At 54.2% G+C, this 17,810-nt stretch overlaps 1 protein-coding gene across 1 annotated transcript in view; it reads right to left on the reverse strand.

Annotated features, from left to right (window-relative positions):
• Positions 1–935: 935 nt before the first annotated feature.
• The window catches only part of LOC140411761 (heme-binding protein 2-like), a 41,285-nt gene continuing 24,410 nt past the window's right edge, over positions 936–17,810 (reverse strand). Inside the window, exons 3-5 of the mRNA XM_072500743.1 lie at positions 7,530–7,659; positions 3,675–3,849; positions 936–2,771 (exon numbers count right to left, since the gene is read on the reverse strand). Of these exons, the coding sequence (XP_072356844.1) occupies positions 2,606–2,771; positions 3,675–3,849; positions 7,530–7,659 (471 nt within the window). The 3' untranslated portion in view covers positions 936–2,605. The remainder of the gene's footprint in view (positions 2,772–3,674; positions 3,850–7,529; positions 7,660–17,810) is intronic.

Below are 17,810 nucleotides of genomic sequence, written 5' to 3' on the forward strand. Positions count from 1 at the left end.
CCCAGTTTTGGCGCCCTGATCTGAGGAAGGATGTTCTTGCTATGGAGGGAGTGCAGCGAAGGTTAACCAGGCTGATTCCTGGGATGGCGGGACTGTCATATGAGGAGAGACTGAGTCGGTTAGGATTATATTCATTGGAGTTTAGAGAATGAGGGGGTCTCATAGAAACTTACACAATTCTACCAGGATTAGACAGATTCAGAAAGAACGTTCCCGATGGTGGGGGAGTCCAGAACGAGGGGTCATAGTTTGAGGATAAGGGGTAAACCTTTCAGGGCTGAGGTGAGGAGAAATTACTTCACCCAGAGAGCGGTGAATCTGTGGAATTTGAAGAAGGAATTATATTTGCTCTTGGGGCTAAAGGGATCGAGGGATAAGGGGGAAGGCGGGATCAGGGTATTGAACTTGATGATCAGCCATGATCACAATGATTAGCGGAGCAGGCTCGAAGGGCCGAATGGCCTCCTCCTGTATCTCTGTCTGTTTCTATGTCGGGATTCTATGAACCAGATCCCAAATTAAATTCCTCCCCGCCCCACCCAGATTGGGGAGATTTTCCAAACAGGGAAGAAATTCCCAACACCAGGTCGATGATTGATCCATGAATTGTTGTGTGTTGGCCTCTATCTCTCCAGTGATATCCCATTGACAGAGTTAGAAAGACTGCTCAGAGTGGAGTGTGACAGATTGAAGTGTCGGACTGCACGCGGTGTGAGCTGTCACCTGACCAATATGGAGCTCGCTCTCCAAGTGTCACATCTCCCAATAAATTACTCTCCGCCTCTTCATTCTTTCTCATTCTTTAACTTTACACCTCAACATCTTAACAGAATAATTTCACTGAAATGTGCAGAGTTTATCTGATATGAAACTAGCGATGTGATCATTGACCCAGATTTATTTGTGAGGAAGAATCTAACACGAGACCAAATGTGTAAATGCATCACCCTTTTTATTTCACAGTGAGAATCCATTCCCAGCAGTTTGAAAAACAAAAGACAAACAAAGACTAGAAGACGATGGATTATTTACTGCACCAGACAAACCTGTGAATGGGTCACCTGTTAACGGGAGTCAGATCTGAATCGATCATTTTCTCAGTCACAGATTCAGTCTGTCGATATTCCCAAAGTCAGCTCCCAGTGTGGGTTTGAGGAGATCTGAATGGAAACTTTATTCCACCTTCAGTCTCTGGATTCTAATTTTAGATTGGAATTCTTTCTCCGGTTTAAGGACCAGTTTTAAGCTGCTTCACACCTGGGTCACAAAACTCCCACTTTCACTTTCCTGACCTGGGCCCATCTGTTTCCTGAACTTGGACTGATCTGAGTCAGACCAAACCGGATTGAGAAACAACCTTTTTAATCATCCCCACCACAATGTCCAGTGTTTGATTCTCAGGACTGGCAGGAAAAGGGAATATTTTACTGCCCACACAGGGTGTGGTCTCCATTAGCAGGTTTCTCCAGTGAGTGACGTGTTCTTCCTACAGTGTCCAGTGTCTATTCCACACAGTCTGTTCTCTGGTCCATTCCCATTATATTTCAGAGCACAGGACACAGAACTATTCAAACATTGAAGCAAAATCTTCCCGATGATGTGATGAAAATCTCATTATTTTACAAATGGTGAACACACTGTCTCTTTACAGTTTAAACATTCCCTTGTAATTAAATAATTCCACCTGGAACTAACTCCGAGTGAGAGAGCCCAGGAACAGTCCCACATCTGATCACTCCATGATTTCACATTTAACAGCTTCAATACTCTGTGCTCTGTAACAAATCCCAACTCTTTTCACATCAACTTGAAACATTCTGGGCAGTCTGATGGATAAATATTAATATATTCCATGGCTGTGTGAAGATAGAAAATTCTGGAACTATATCTGACACTAGGACCATCTCAGTCTCAGTCTCACAATTCATTCAAAGCAAGATTACAGAAAAAGCAAATTAGTGCAGTGATTAATCTCCGTTCCCCAGTAGAGGGCCCACCACCCGGTACAATTGAGTTTTGCCCTGTATCTGTGCCGTGTGGAGACGTGTTCAGCAATGAATTTCAGATGTTGAAGGGAGACCTAATTATAAATAATATTAACGGGAAATAGAGAAGGCGGGACTCAGAGACAGTCAAATATATCAGGGCTGGAGTCACATGTACGGTTCACGTGTGGGTGGACGATCACGTGTTTGCTCCACATTTGGTTGGTTAAGTGAGTGGTTAAGAACATGGCAGGTAGAATATGATGTGGTGATGTTTGGGCTCCTTAGTTAAGGGTGGATGAACCGAGTTTAGTGGGAGTGCATTCCCTGTTTATCAGACAGATTACACACTCGAGGGACAGTGTGGGAAGGTGGAGTTCAGGTCGAAGATCAGCCATGATCTTCCTGAATGGTGGAGCGGACTTGAAGAGTCGCTATTTTTATTTAATTTTCACAACAGACATTGCGTTCCCTCAAAAGGCCCTTCTTGAGGGAAGGAGATTAAAACTATGCTCAGTATTCCAGATTAAACCCAATGGAAAGTTAAACAGTTTTAGAATAGAGTTAAGCACATCTCACTGTTTGATGTCTTGAAATGTACAGAACCTTCCAGAACACCTTCATTCTCCTGTCTTCATAAAACCCATTTCCATTAACCCTTGTGTGTCAAAATAACCGATGCCAAAAAATGTGCTATTGAAGGGCTGGTTGTCTTGTTCCAAATCCTTCAGTAATTGAATCACAAGTTCTTCAGTTTGTTGTTCATTAACTTTCTTGTCAAAAGCCCTGCAACAGGATTAAGAACAGAGGATTTAATTTTTATACTTCTGACAAATCCTGTTTGGAAAGCCGGTTGCCGGGACAACAGGGACAGGAGTTGACCATTCAGCCCTTTGAGCCGCCTGCACCAGTCAGTTAGTCCACAGCTGGAGTAAGATCATCGAGAAGCTGGCCAAATGGGCAGACAAGTGGCAGATAGAGTTTAACACAGAGAAATGTGAGGTGATGCATTTTACAGAGAGGGTGGAGAGAGTCTATCCAGACTTAATGGCTCAGTTCTAAAGAGAGTGCAGTAGCAGAGGGACCTCGGGGTGCCCCCCCCCAGGATAGATTCTCTGCCATTCCGGCGGGAAAAACGCCAGTGTGAGAAACATTCTCCACAATGTAGTGTGCCAAAGTCAGGATGCATGGCACTGCCCACAGAGTTGAGGGTGGAGAGCGCCCACAACCCTGGACCCTGGAGCACCACAACAGTGGGTTGGGGGAGATTGGACCCTTGGATCTTCCGTATTCTGTGTTCTGGAGGGGGTCCTCCTGCTGGCCTGTTTCTGGGTGACCAATGTTGCTGGAAATCGATCTGCATTTTCAGGAGGTCCACCTTCTTTTGGCAACATGGCTCAGTGTTGTTGGACATCTTTTCAATATGACACCCGGGCAGGAGGGCGGACTACACACCATCCAGGCCTGACCCACAGCTGAAAACAGCGGAAAACACCCAGGTGAATAATTACTGATGGGTGGCAAGATTCAGAGTGTTTTCCGGCAAGAATCCGCAGCAGGAACACTCCACATTCCTGCCCACACCACAGCACTTAGTCTCAAAACGGGAGAATCCCGCCCCAGGCTGATGTTGATACAAGAGCTGACAGAAAGGAACATCAATCCCAATATATCAGTCACTAAACTCACCTAACATAGTACCAAACAGGAGGTCCAGGTTGTAATGTAACTGCTGGATCTGTTGGTTCCGGTGGATTGATGACTTCGGGAACTATCAGGACAAATACACTGAATCTTTGTTGTATTTTGCCATTTTCCAAGTATCCAAAAACTCCCCAAGGTGCAGAGAGAGGAATAACGGTACCTGTAGACAGAGAGACACGACATTTAACTGGGTGATCAGCTTACGGGGAGTAACAAGTTACAGGCGAGGGGGCAGGGTCACTTTGGTGAGATGTGGAAAATGTTGTGATATCACTTTAAGGGAATATGCAAATGAACAAGTAGCCAGGATGTAGAGCAGCACGTGACGAACTAACTCCACCATCAACAACCAAGAAACAAATCACCCCGAAGCCCTGACAATCGTGGCTGGAGACTTCAACCAGGCCCACCTCAGGAAGGTTCCACCCAAACTCCATCAACATATCTCCTGCTCCACCAGAGGTGCAAACACCCTGGACACTGCTACACGGGCATCAAAGGGGCCGACCGCTCCATTCCCCAACCACACTTTGGCAAATCCGACCACAGGTCGGTATTCCTACTTCCGGCTGACAAACAGCAACTCCAGCGCGCTGAGCCAGTCAGGAAAACCGCGCAGTGCTGGTCCGAGGAATCTGAGGCCATTCTCCACGACTGCTTGTAGTCTGTGGACTGGTCCATATTCAAGGCCCCGGCAGCGAACCTGGACGAATACGCAACCACCGTCACAGACTTCACCAGGAAGTATGTCGAGGACGGTGTAGCAAAGAAGACAATACGGGTATTCCCCAAGCGGAAACCCGGCTCAACCAAAAGGTCCACTCGCTGCTGAGGTCCCGGACGGAGGCGTTCAAGTCTGACCCCCCTGACCTCGATAAGAAATCCAGGTACGACGTACGGAAAGCCATTGGGGATGCAAAAAGACAATACCACATGAAACCAGAGTCCCAGGCCAACGACACCAACCCACGGCGACTATGGCCGGGCCTACACAAGATGACAGGCTATAAAGCAAGGCCGGGCGGAATATCTGGGGCTGGAGCATCTCTACTCGAGGAACTGAACAGGTTCAATGCCCGCTTTGAGCAGTCAGCCAATGTATCAGTGCCTCCCGCCCCAACAGCCCTGGACACACCCGTACCCACTATTACAGCCTCAGGGGTAAGAGCTGCCTTCTTGAAAGTGAATCCGCGGAAAGCGACGAGCCCCGACGGAGTCCCTGGGCGAGCACTCAGAGCCTGCGCAGACCAGCTGGCGAGTGTATTCGCAGATATCTTCACCACCTCACTCCCCCGCTCTGAGGTCCCCACCTCCTTCACGAAGACCACCACAATACCAGCACCAAAGAAGAACAAGGTAGCCTGCCTCAACGACTACCGACCGGTGGCCCTGACGTCTGTTATCATGAAATGCTTCGAGCGGCTAGTCATGAGACGGATCCCTGCCAGCCTCCCAGACGGTCTCGATCCACTGCAGTTCGCCGATCACCGCAACCGGTCCACAGCAGATGCTGTTTCCCTGGCTCTGCAATCAACACTCGAACACCTCGACAACAAGGACACCTGTGTAAGACTGCTATTCATCGACTACAGCTCCGCCTTCAACACCATTCTCCCAACAAGACTAATAACCAAACTCCGCAACCTTGGACTTGACCCCTCCCTGTGCAGCTGGAGCCTCGACTTCCTCACCAACAGACCCCAATCTGTCAGGATAGGTAACAGCACCTCCTCCACAATAGTCCCCAACACCGGGGCCCCGCAAGGATGTGTGCTCAGTCCTCTACTGTACTCCCTGCACACACACGGCTGTGCGGCAAGATTTAACTCCAACTCAATCTGGAAGTTTGCGGATGATACGACTGTGGTGGGCCGTATCTCAAACAACGACGAATCAGACTACAGGAGGGAGATCACTTGGTTGCATAGTGTACCGAAAACACCCTCTCTAAATGTTGGGAAGACCAAGGAACTGATCAGCGACTTCAGGAAGCTCAGCACGGCACACACTCCCATCTGCATCAATGGCTCAGAAGGGGAGATGGTCGATAGCTTTAAGTTCCTGGGGGTCACCGTCACCAATACTCTGTCCTGGTCCACTCACGTTGATGCAACAGTCAAGAAAGCCCAAAAACGTGTCTACTTCCTACGGAAGCTAAAGAAATTCAGCATATCTGCATCAACTCTCACAAACGTCTCCAGATGTGCGATAGAGAGCATCCTATCCAGCTGCATCACAGCCTGGTATGGAAACTGCTCGGCCCAAGATCGCAAGAAACTGCAGAGTGTGGTGAACTCCGCCCAACGCATCACACCAGCTTGCCACCCCCCACATTGATTCTGTCTACACCTCCCGCTGCCTCAGGAAGGCAGACAGCATTATCAGAGACCCCTCCCACCCAGGCATTGCCTCCTTCCAGACCCTTCCATCAGGCAGAAGGTACAGAACTCTGAAGACCGGCACATCCAGACATAGAAACAGCTTCTTCCCCACAGCTACCAGACTCCTCAACGACTCCCCCTCGGACTGATCTGTTCCCTGTAAGAACACTGTTCACGACGCCCTATGCTGCTCTTGTTTGGCCTTGTTCTGCACTGTAACCAATCACTATTTGTTGATGTATCATTTGTTCCCCTGGCCGCAGAAAACTACTTTTCACTGTACTGAGTAACATGTGACAATAAATATCAATCAACCAATCAATGGATCAATTCTGGATCCGTGCTGCCGTCCCCTTCCATCACATGAGTTGAAATTTTGCGAACAGTTTATTGTAAAAATGGTAAATTGTCAAACTCGTTTTGAAAGTTTACATATATAACATCAACTGGACATCGTCAACCACCATTAACCATTAAACATTCACCCTCAACCACCATTAACCATTAAACATTCACCCTCAATCACCATAAACCATTAAACATTCACCCTCAACCACCATTAACCATTAAACATTCACCATCAACCACCATTAGCCATTAACCATTAAACATTCACCCACAACCACCGTTAACCATTAAACATTCACCCTCAACCATCATTAACCATTAAACATTCACCCTCAACCACCATTAACCATTAAACATTCACCCACAACCACCATTAACCATTAATTATTCACCCTCAACCACCATTAACCATTAAACATTCACCCTCAACCACCATAAACCATTAAACATTCACCCTCAACCACCATTAACCATTAAACATTCACCCTCAACCACCATTAACCATTAAATAACTGGACGCAGCTAGTTACACAGGATTTCTCTTTAACAAGGTAGAATTTCCTGTCACTGAGTCTCAGACAGGAGCCAGCATTCCCGCAGCATCCACTGAGCTGAGAGAGATGCAGTTTCTCAGCTTCCACAAGGGTTCATGTCGACTCCAAGAGCGGGTTCATGCCTGACAAGGAGCCTTTATTACACTCGGGAAATTCAGCAACCACAGCTGGAATCTCACTCCCAGCACAGGTGGGAAACCTTCCCGGATTCTGGAAACATAAAGCCTGAAGGTATCAAAGAAGTAGGGCTCAGGGGATCATGGGATATGGGGGGAAGGCGGGAACTTGATGGTCAGCCATGATGATAATGAATGGCGGAGCAGGCTCGAGGGGCCGAATGGCCTCCTCCTGCTTCTATTTTCTCGGTTTGTTTCTATGTGTGTAAGTAGCCCAAATAGCGCCTCAACCCACTCGTCACATGTGAGCGAGGAACGCTCTGGGATTGACAATTCTTTGCTCAGTGTGTCAGTCTGTACAGAAAGTTTCAAACGTGACAGGTTAAAGAGTGAGTGGCTGTTTTATAATCTGTTGTTACTTTGAAGGAACATCTGACATACCTGCAACATTCCCACAACGTGCATAACTGAATAGTTTCTCCTGACCGATCGCCAGCGCACTTTCAATATCCACGGCATCAACTTCAGTTTGAACCCATCGGCAAAATCCGAATTCGAACTCATCATAATTCTAAAACAAGAAAATAAAATCCATTACCATGTGACACAACTGAACTCGCACCAAAACACATCAGTGTTGAGGGGACTGTCCTCGTTCCCAGGTGTGGGAGCAGTATTCATGTCCTGCATGGACTGACCTGGTAAAAGAGTTTGGAATTTTTGATGGGAGTCTTGGCATCACCACTTCCAGATTGATTTTCCTGACCCCCTCATGCACTCTTTCAACTTTAGAGTTATCCTGCCCATTGGGCCTCACACCTTCCCCTTGGGCTTTCAATGAAACAAATGTGGAGAATGTTCTGGAAGGCCATCGACACTGAATCATGTCCAGTAATTGTGTTTCCCTTTGGCTGTTTTACCACATTATTGAAACAGAAAGGTTTCAATGGGTTAGGAATTGGTCCTCGTATCCAGGCACTAATCCAGGATGAAAATAAAACAATGTCATTGGACCATAAGAAATAGGAGCTGGAATAGGCCCAATAACTCCTCAAGCCTTTTTTTTAGAAAATATTTTATTGAAGCATTTGTAATTTTCACAATTTAACATATTGACATTTCTAAAACAATCGCGCGGGTTGACGCACAAAATACCCCCTAAAAGAACAAACAATAAACCACGTCCCCCTCTTCTCCCGCCCTGTCCCCAATTACCCGGAGACTAAGCTCCCTGTCCTTATTTAACATTCCCCTGCCTTCTGTTTTCCTCCCCTCCCCCCCTTTTCCCTTTCCCCCTTACTGCTGACGTTCAATGTTTGTCAAAGAAATCGATGAACGGCTGCCCACTCCGGGCCAATCCCTGTATTGATCCTCTCAGAGCGAACTTGATTTTCTCCAGACTGAGAAACTCTACCATATCGCTGACCCACACTCCTGACTTCGGAGGCTCCGAGTCCCTCCATCTCAGCAAGATCCGTCTCCGGGACACCAGGGAGGAGGAGGCCAGAATATCAGCCTCCCTCCCCCCCCCCCTTTGCCCCCGGATCCTCCGACACCCCAAATATTGTTAATTCTGGACTCAGAGTTACCCTACCTTCCCGGACTTCGACATAACATCCGCAAATCCCTGGCAGAATTCCCTCAGTTTCGGACATGCCCAAAACATATGGACATGGTTGGCCAGGCTACCCCCACACCGCCCACATCTGTCCTCCACCTCCTCGAAGAACCTACTCATCCGGGCTACCGTTATGTGGGCCCTGTGGACGACCTTGAACTGAACCAAGCTGAGTCTAGCTCAGGACGAGGATGCATTCACCCTTTTCAAAGCTTTTCCCACAGTTCAGTTCCCAGCTCCCCTCCTAGCTCCTCTTCCCACTTCCTCTTCACCTCTCTGACAGGGGCCCCTTCCCACCCTAACAATTCCCTGTATATCTCCGAAATCTTCCCACTCCAATCCCTGTTTTTGACAGCACTTTATCCTGTAGTCCCCTCAGGGGGAGGCGAGGAAAGCTTGGGACCTGCCTCCGTACAAAGTCCCGCACTTGAAGATACCGAAACCCGTTCCCACCCGGCAAATCAAACTCCTGCTCTAATGTCTCCAAGGTCGGGAATCCCTCCTGGATGAATAGATCCCCAAACCTCTCAATCCCTGCCTGCTGATATACCTTAAAGCCCCCATCCAGCCCCCCCGGGACAAACCGGGGATTGTCACAGATCGGTGACCACACTGATGCCCCCTCCAGTCTCATATGCTGCCTCCATTGCCCCCACACCCTCAGGGCTGCCACCACCACAGGGCTTGAGGAGTACCGAGCCGGCGAGATCGCAGGGTTTAGATCAAAGATACATTTTATAATCCAAGCGAAATAAAGGTTACTTTATGAGAAAGCCATAAAAACATAATAACTGTGAGAAAGAGAATATAAACCCAGAGACCAGAGCAGGAACTACCAGAACTCAGAGAGAACTCAGAGAGAGAGAGAACCTTACTCGGTGACGGGAAAGCACCATCGGGGGACCGAGCAACCCAGAGAAACTAGCAGAAGATCCAAAATTAACTGATTGTCAAGAAAGACTTAAAGTCTGAAACTGGTCCCCACAAGACAAGACCTTTTTTGCCTTTCTAAAAAAAGTAATTTAATCTTTTTTAACTAGAATGTAAAGTTAAGCTCAAGTTGTTAACCTGAAAGAGTGGTTATTATTACCATTTTGAAAGTTTACTGTACTTTACTTAGCAAGCTGGACCTGTAGGTAAGCTCCTAGGTGGTAAGTAAATAAAATTCTTCTCTGAAGATACAGGTTATGCCGGGGGATAACTTGAAACATTAGTTTGACCCGAATAGCACCCGCTTAAGTCTGCATAGGAGTCAGGGAGTTCAAATCCCTGCTCACCAGTTAGAATATATTGACCCGGGCAGCACGGTGGCACAGTGGTTAGCACTGCTGCCTCACGGCGCTGAGGTCCCGGGTTCGATCCCGGCTCTGGGTCACTGTCCGTGTGGAGTTTGCACGTTCTCCCCGTGTCTGTGTGGGTTTCACCCCCACAACCCAAAACTGTGCAAGCTACGTGGATTGGCCACGCTAAATTGCCCCTTAATTGGAAAAAATGAATTGGGTACTCTAAAATCTAAAATCTAAAATCTAAAAAATTGTCTAATAAAAAAGAATATATTGACCCTTTTCTGGTATCGAGGGAAATTCTAAGAATAGTGGTGAGGTAAAAACTACACTCCCCAGGAATTGATTCATGCCCTCCTCCCCATCCGGGGGTTCCGACTCGTATAGCTGGCTATACAATTCCCGGGACCCCCCCGACACGAGCTTCTTTTCGTGCTGCTTTCTGCGAGACTCTCAGATCACGAGTAGATGTCACTTCCTGCTAGTGACATCACAGGGTTAACCCTTCACAGGACCTGTCCGAATATACTCCATTATACTACACCCCGAGGAACCTGGAATCCTAAATTTACCTTGTTATCTTGTCTGTTTCAATGAGATCGCTCTCATTCTCCTAAATTCCAGAGAGTTCCCGACAATATGATTCCTTTCAGTATTGGACAACTCTGTGACCCAGGAATCAACCCAGTGAATCTTCACTGCATCATCTCCAAGGAATGGACGTCCTGTTTTGGATCCGGTGCGAGCGTGCGTACCCTGGTCGAGGCCAGAGTGGGCCTCCAGGACTGGCAGTGCCAGGTGGCGGGGGAGTCTCAGGGATTACCCGCACCCTAGTCCCATGGAGATGCCTGGGGGCCACCGGGCACCCCGAGGGAGGAGGAGGTGCTGGGCCCGTGCCGGAGACACCCACAGGGGAGGTATCAGAACACCGCAGCCCCAGACTCCACCCCTCCTGTCCCTGGAGCCTCCAGTGGGCAGCAGGCAGAACAGGCCGGCACCACACCACCTGGGACACACGGGCAGGAGCCGGGCCCATCCAGGCCCGATCGCCGCAGAAGGCACCCGCCAACCGGGACCCAGGTGGCAGGGCGGGAATCACAGCAGGGCCTCCTCCACTCCTGCTGTACCGTCTGGGGAACTATCTAGACGCAGTGTTAGGGCTGGAAGGCCAGAACGTTAGACACCAGTTAAGTTGGCACGGGTGCAGGGCACAGTTTCGAGTTAGGGTCTCGGGTTTTCACATTAAACACCAGTTCACACCGTTCCAACCGGCCTCGGTGCTCTGTCAGGGTGTGAGGGGTGGGCTGGTCTGGGCGGGCCACAGAGGAGGTGCGGTGGGGGGGGGAATGGGCGGATGTTGTGGGTGGCGAGGGCTCCCCACGGTACACTCCCCCCCCACCCCCCACCTCCCACCCCACCGACCGTGTGATGGACTGGCCAGCTGGCATGCAGGGTTCACCCAGGTGGAAGGTGCGACCGTGGGCATGAGGCAGACATTGTCAAACGATGTGGAGCACGGAGCTCATGGCAGAGCGGCTGTCATCACCCTCCATCCCATGGCTCCGACCCGCTGTTACTGCCAACCCAGGGCCCCCAGCTCGGAGCGCCGCAGGTATGTATCACCGAGCGGCAGGCGGGGGATGTGGGGGCCTGGGGGTGGGAGGCGGTGTCCGTGCCCCAGGACAGATTCCCCCCCCCGTCTAGTTGGTGAACATGGAGACGATCAGTCCCGTGCCCATTGGCCCCGGTGCACACGTCGTGCGGCCCCCTGAGCTGCCCATTGCAGGGGACCCGGGGGGGGGGCTCACTGTCACAGGGGTCTCTGTGGGGGGGGGCTCACTGTCACAGGGGTCTCTGGGGGGGGGGCTCACTGTCACAGGGGTCTCTGTGGGGGGGGGCTCACTGTCACAGGGGTCTCTGGGGGGGGGGGGCTCACTGTCACAGGGGTCTCTGGGGGGGGGGTTTCACTGTCACAGGGGTCTCTGGGGGGGGGGTCTCACTGTCACAGGGGTCTCCGTGGGGGGGGGGCTCACTGTCACAGGGGTCTCTGTGGGGGGGGGTCTCACTGTCACAGGGGTCTCTGTGGGGGGGGGGTCTCACTGTCACAGGGATCTGTGGGGGGGGGTTTCCCTATCACAGGGGTCTCTGTGGGGGGGGGGCTCACTGTCACAGGGGTCTCTGTGGGGGGGGTCTCACTGTCACAGGGGTCTCTGTGGGGGGGTTTCACTGTCACAGGGGTCTCTGTGGGGGGGGGGCTCACTGTCACAGGGGTCTCTGTGGGGGGGGGGGTCTCCCTATCACAGGGGTCTCAGTGGGGGGGTCTCACTGTCACAGGGATCTCTGTGGGGGGGGGGCTCACTGTCACAGGGGTCTCTGTGGGGGGGGGGGGCTCACTGTCACAGGGGTCTCTGTGGGGGGGGGGCTCACTGTCACAGGGGTCTCTGTGGGGGGGGGTCTCACTGTCACAGGGGTCTCTGTGGGGGGGGGGCTCACTGTCACAGGGGTCTCTCTGTGGGGGGGGGCTCACTGTCACAGGGGTCTCTGTGGGGGGGGGTCTCCCTATCACAGGGGTCTCAGTGGGGGGGTCTCACTGTCACAGGGATCTCTGTGGGGGGGGGGCTCACTGTCACAGGGGTCTCTGTGGGGGGGGGGGCTCACTGTCACAGGGGTCTCTGTGGGGGGGGGCTCACTGTCACAGGGGTCTCTGTGGGGGGGGGTCTCACTGTCACAGGGGTCTCTGTGGGGGGGGGGCTCACTGTCACAGGGGTCTCTGTGGGGGGGGGGCTCACTGTCACAGGGGTCTCTGTGGGGGGGTCTCCATGTCACAGGGGTCTCTGTGAGGGTCTCTCTATCACAGGGGTCGCTATGGGGGGGTCTTCCTATCACACGGGTCTCTGTGGGGGGGGGTCTCCCTATCACAGGGGTCTCTGTGGGGGGGGGGCTTTCCCTATCACAGGGGTCTCTGTGGGGGGGGGATCTCCCTATCACAGGGGTCTCTGTGGGTGTCTCCCTATCACAGGGGTCTCTGTGGGGGTCTCCCTATCACAGGGGTCTCTGTGGGGGGTTCTATCTATCACAGGGGTCTCTGTGGGGGGGTCTCCCTATCGCAGGGGTCTCTGTGGGGGGGGGCTTTCCCTATCACAGGGGTCTCTGTGGGGGGGGGATCTCCCTATCACAGGGGTCTCTGTGGGGGTCTCCCTATCACAGGGGTCTCTGTGGGGGGTTCTATCTATCACAGGGGTCTCTGTGGGGGGGTCTCCATGTCACAGGGGTCTCTGTGAGGGTCTCTCTATCACAGGGGTCGCTATGGGGGGGTCTTCCTATCACACGGGTCTCTGTGGGGGGGGGTCTCCCTATCACAGGGGTCTCTGTGGGGGGTTCTATCTATCACAGGGGTCTCTGTGGGGGGGTCTCCCTATCACAGGGGTCTCTGTGGGGGGGGGCTTTCCCTATCACAGGGGTCTCTGTGGGGGGGGGGATCTCCCTATCACAGGGTCTCTGTGGGGGTCTCCCTATCACAGGGGTCTCTGTGGGGGTCTCCCTATCACAGGGGTCTCTGTGGGGGGTTCTATCTATCACAGGGGTCTCTGTGGGGGGGTCTCCCTATCGCAGGGGTCTCTGTGGGGGGGGGCTTTCCCTATCACAGGGGTCTCTGTGGGGGGGGGGATCTCCCTATCACAGGGGTCTCTGTGGGGGTCTCCCTATCACAGGGGTCTCTGTGGGGGGTTCTATCTATCACAGGGGTCTCTGTGGGGGGGTCTCCATGTCACAGGGGTCTCTGTGAGGGTCTCTCTATCACAGGGGTCGCTATGGGGGGGTCTTCCTATCACACGGGTCTCTGTGGGGGGGGGGGCTCCCTATCACAGGGGTCTCTGTGGGCGGTCTCTCTATCACAGGGGACACTGTGGGAGGGGGGTCTCCCTATCACAGGGGACACTGTGGGAGGGGGGTCTCCCTATCACAGGGGTCTCTGTGGGGGTCTCCCTATCACAGGGGTCTCTGTGGGGGGTTCTATCTATCACAGGGGTCTCTGTGGGGGGGTCTCCCTATCACAGGGGTCTCTGTGGGGTGGGTCTCCCTATCACAGGGGTCTCTGTGGGGGGGTCTCCCTATCACAGGGGTCTCTGTGGGGGGGGCTTTCCCTATCACAGGGGTCTCTGTGGGGGGGATCTCCCTATCACAGGGGTCTCTGTGGGGGTCTCACTATCACAGGGGTCTCTGTGGAGGGGTCTCCCTATCACAGGGGTCTCTGTGGGGGGGGGGTCCCCTTATCACAGGGGTCTCTGTGGGGGTCTCCATATCACAGGGGTCTCTGTGGAGGGGTCTCCCTATCACAGGGGTCTCTGTGGGGGGGGGGGTCCCCTTATCACAGGGGTCTCTGTGGGGGTCTCCATATCACAGGGGTCTCTGTGGAGGGGTCTCCCTATCACAGGGGTCTCTGTGGGCGGGGGGAAGTCTCCCTATCACAGGAGCCTCTGTGTGGGGGGGTCTCTGTATCAGAGGGTTCTCTGTGGGGGGGTCTCCCTATCACAGGGGTCTCTGTGGGGGGGTCTCCCTATCACAGGGGTCTCTGTGGGGGGGTCTCCCTTTCACAGGGGTCTCTGTGTGGAGGTCTCCCTATCACAGGGGTCTCTGTGGGGGGGTCTCCATATCACAGGGGTCTCTGTGGGGGGGTCTCCCTATCACAGGGGTCTCTGTGGGGGCGGTCTCCCTATCACAGGGGTCTCTGTGGGGGGGGGGGATCTCCCTATCACAGGGGTCTCTGTGGGGGTCTCCATATCACAGGGGTCTCTGTGGGGGTGGTCTCCCTATCACAGGGGTCTCTGTGAGGGGGGATCTCCCTATCACAGGGGTCTCTGTGGGGGTCTCCCTATCGCAGGGGTCTCTGTGGAGGGGTCTCCCTATCACAGGGGTCTCTTTGGGGGGGAAGTGGCTCCCTATCACAGGGGTCTCTGTGGGTGGGGGGAAGTCTCCCTATCACAGGGGACACTGTGGGAGGGGGGTCTCCCTATCATAGGGGTCTCTGTGGGGGAGGGGGTCTCTGTATCACAGGGATCTCTGTGGGGGGGGGGGGGGGTCCCCCTATCACAGGGGTCTCTGTGTGGGGGTCTCCCTATTACAGGGGTCTCAGTGGGGGGATCTCCCTATCACAGGGGCCTCTGTGGGGGGGGGGTCTCCCTATTACAGGGGTCTCAGTGGGGGGATCTCCCTATCACAGGGGCCTCTGTGGGGGGGGGGTCTCCCTATTACAGGGGTCACTGTGGGGGGGTCTCCATATCACAGGGGTCTCTGGGGGGGGGGCGGTCACCCTATCACAGGGGTCTCTGTGGGGGGATCTCCCGATCACAGGGGCCTCTGTGGGGGGGGGGGGGGTCTCCCTATTACAGGGGTCTCAGTGGGGGGGTCTCCCTATCACAGGGGTCTCTGTGTGGGGGGGTCTCCGTATCACAGGGTCTCTGTGGGGGGGGGTCTCCTTATCACAGGGGTCTCTGTGGGGAAGTCTCCCTATCATGGGGGTCTTTGTGCGGTTCTCCCTATCACAGGGGTCTCTGTTCGGGGGGGGGTCTCCCTATCACAGGGGTCTCTGTGGGGGGGGGGTCTCCCTATCACAGGGATCTCTGTGGGGGGGTCTCCCTGTCACGGGGTCTCAGTGGGGGGTCTCCCTATCACTGGGGTCTCTATGGGGGTGTCTCCCTATCGCAGGGGTCTCAGTGGGGGTCTCCCTATCACTGAGGTCTCTGTGGGGAGAGGGGGGTCTCCCTATCACAGGGGTCTCTGTGGGGTGGGTCTCCCTATCACAGGGGTCTCTGTGTGGGGAGTCTCCCTATCACAGGGGTCTCTGTGGGGGAGTCTCCCTATCACAGGGGTCTCTGTGGGGGTCTCACTATCACAGAGGTCTCTGTGGGGGGGGGGTCTCCCTATCACAGGGGTCTCTGTGGGGGAGTCTCCCTATCACGGGGTCTCTGTGGGGGTCTCACTATCACAGAGGTCTCTGTGGGGGGGGGGGTCTCCCTATCACAGGGGTCTCTGTGGGGGGTCTCCCTATCACAGGGGTCTCTGTGGGGGTCTCCCTATCTCGGGGTCTCTGTGGGGGGTGTGTCTCCCTATCACAGGGGTCTCTGTGGGGGTCTCCCTATCACGGGGTCTCTGTGGGGGGGGGTCTCCCTATCACAGGGGTCTCTGTGGGGATCTCCCTATCACGGGGTCTCTGTGGGGGGAGTCTCCCTATCACAGGGGTCTCTGTGGGGGTCTCCCTATCACGGGGTCTCTGTGGGGGGGGGTCTCCCTATCACAGGGGTCTCTGTGGGGGGTTCTCCCTATCACGGGGGTCTCTGTGGGGGGGGTCTTCCTATCACAGGGGTCTCTGTGGGGGTCTCCTTATCATGGGGTCTCTGTGGGGGGGTCTCCCTATCACAGGGGTCTCTGTGGGGGGGCCTCCCTATCACGGGGGTCTCTGTGGGGGGGGTCTCCCTATCACAGGTGTCTCAGTGGGGGGGGTCTCCTTATCACAGGGGTCTCTGTGGGGGGTCTCCCTATCACGGGCGTCTCTGTGGGGGGGGTCTCCCTATCACAGGGGTCTTTGTGCGGGTCTCCCTATCACAGGGGTCTCAGTGGGGGGGTCTCCCTATCACAGGGGTCTCTGTGGGGAAGTCTCCCTATCATGGGGGTCTCTGTGCGGTTCTCCCTATCACAGGGGTCTCTGTTCGGGGGTCTCCCTATCACGGGGTCTCTGTGGGGGTCTCACTATCACAGGGGTCTCAGTGGGGGGGTCTCCCTATCACAGGGGTCTCTGTGGGGAAGTCTCCCTATCATGGGGGTCTTTGTGCGGTTCTCCCTATCACAGGGGTCTCTGTTCGGGGGTCTCCCTATCACGGGGTCTCTGTGGGGGTCTCACTATCACAGACGTCTCTGTGGGGAGGGGGTCTCCCTATCACAGGGGTCTCTGTGGGGGGGGGGTCTCCCTATCACAGGGGTCTCTGTGGGGGTCTCCCTATCACAGGGATCTCTGTGGGGGGGTCTCCCTATCACGGGGTCTCTGTGGGGGGAGTCTCCCTATCACAGGGGTCTCTGTGGGGGTCTCCCTATCACGGGGTCTCTGTGGGGGGGGGTCTCCCTATCACAGGGGTCTCTGTGGGGGGTTCTCCCTATCACGGGGTCTCAGTGGGGGGTCTCCCTATCACTGGGGTCTCTATGGGGGGGTCTCCCTATCGCAGGGGTCTCAGTGGGGGGTCTCCCTATCACTGGGGTCTCTGTGGGGAGGGGGGGTCTCCCTATCACAGGGGTCTCTGTGGGGTGGGTCTCCCTATCACAGGGGTCTCTGTGGGGTGGGTCTCCTTATCACAGGGGTCTCTGTGGGGGGGTCTCCCTATCACAGGGTCTCTGTGGGGTCTCCCTATCACAGGGGTCCCTGGGCAGTTGTACCACCCCTGTTGTTGTGGGTTGGGGGGGGGGCACACACACAATCCGGTGTGTGGGGGCTGCTTTCTGGGGTGTAGGGTGGGGGTCTGGTGTGAGGGGAGTGGGTTTGAGCTTCGGATGGGCTCAGATGGCTTCACAGCTCCAGGGTCCCAGGTTCGATTCCCCGCTGGGTCACTGTCTGTGTGGAGTCTGCACCTTCTCCCCGTGTCTGTGTGGGATTCCTCCGGGTGCTCCAGGGGCCAAGGGGGCAACGTCACGGGAGGGCCACGATGGTGGAGACCACGGCCGGGATTCCAAGGAGGAGGTAGGGGTCGGCGTGGGGGGGACGTCAGAGATGTCGCGACGGCACTGCCGCGGCTGTGGGAGGGGCCTTTGCCGGGGAGGAGGCCCCCCAGGGTAGGG

Source organism: Scyliorhinus torazame, chromosome 4, assembly GCF_047496885.1.
Source record: "Scyliorhinus torazame isolate Kashiwa2021f chromosome 4, sScyTor2.1, whole genome shotgun sequence".
Classification (NCBI taxonomy): domain Eukaryota; kingdom Metazoa; phylum Chordata; class Chondrichthyes; order Carcharhiniformes; family Scyliorhinidae; genus Scyliorhinus; species Scyliorhinus torazame.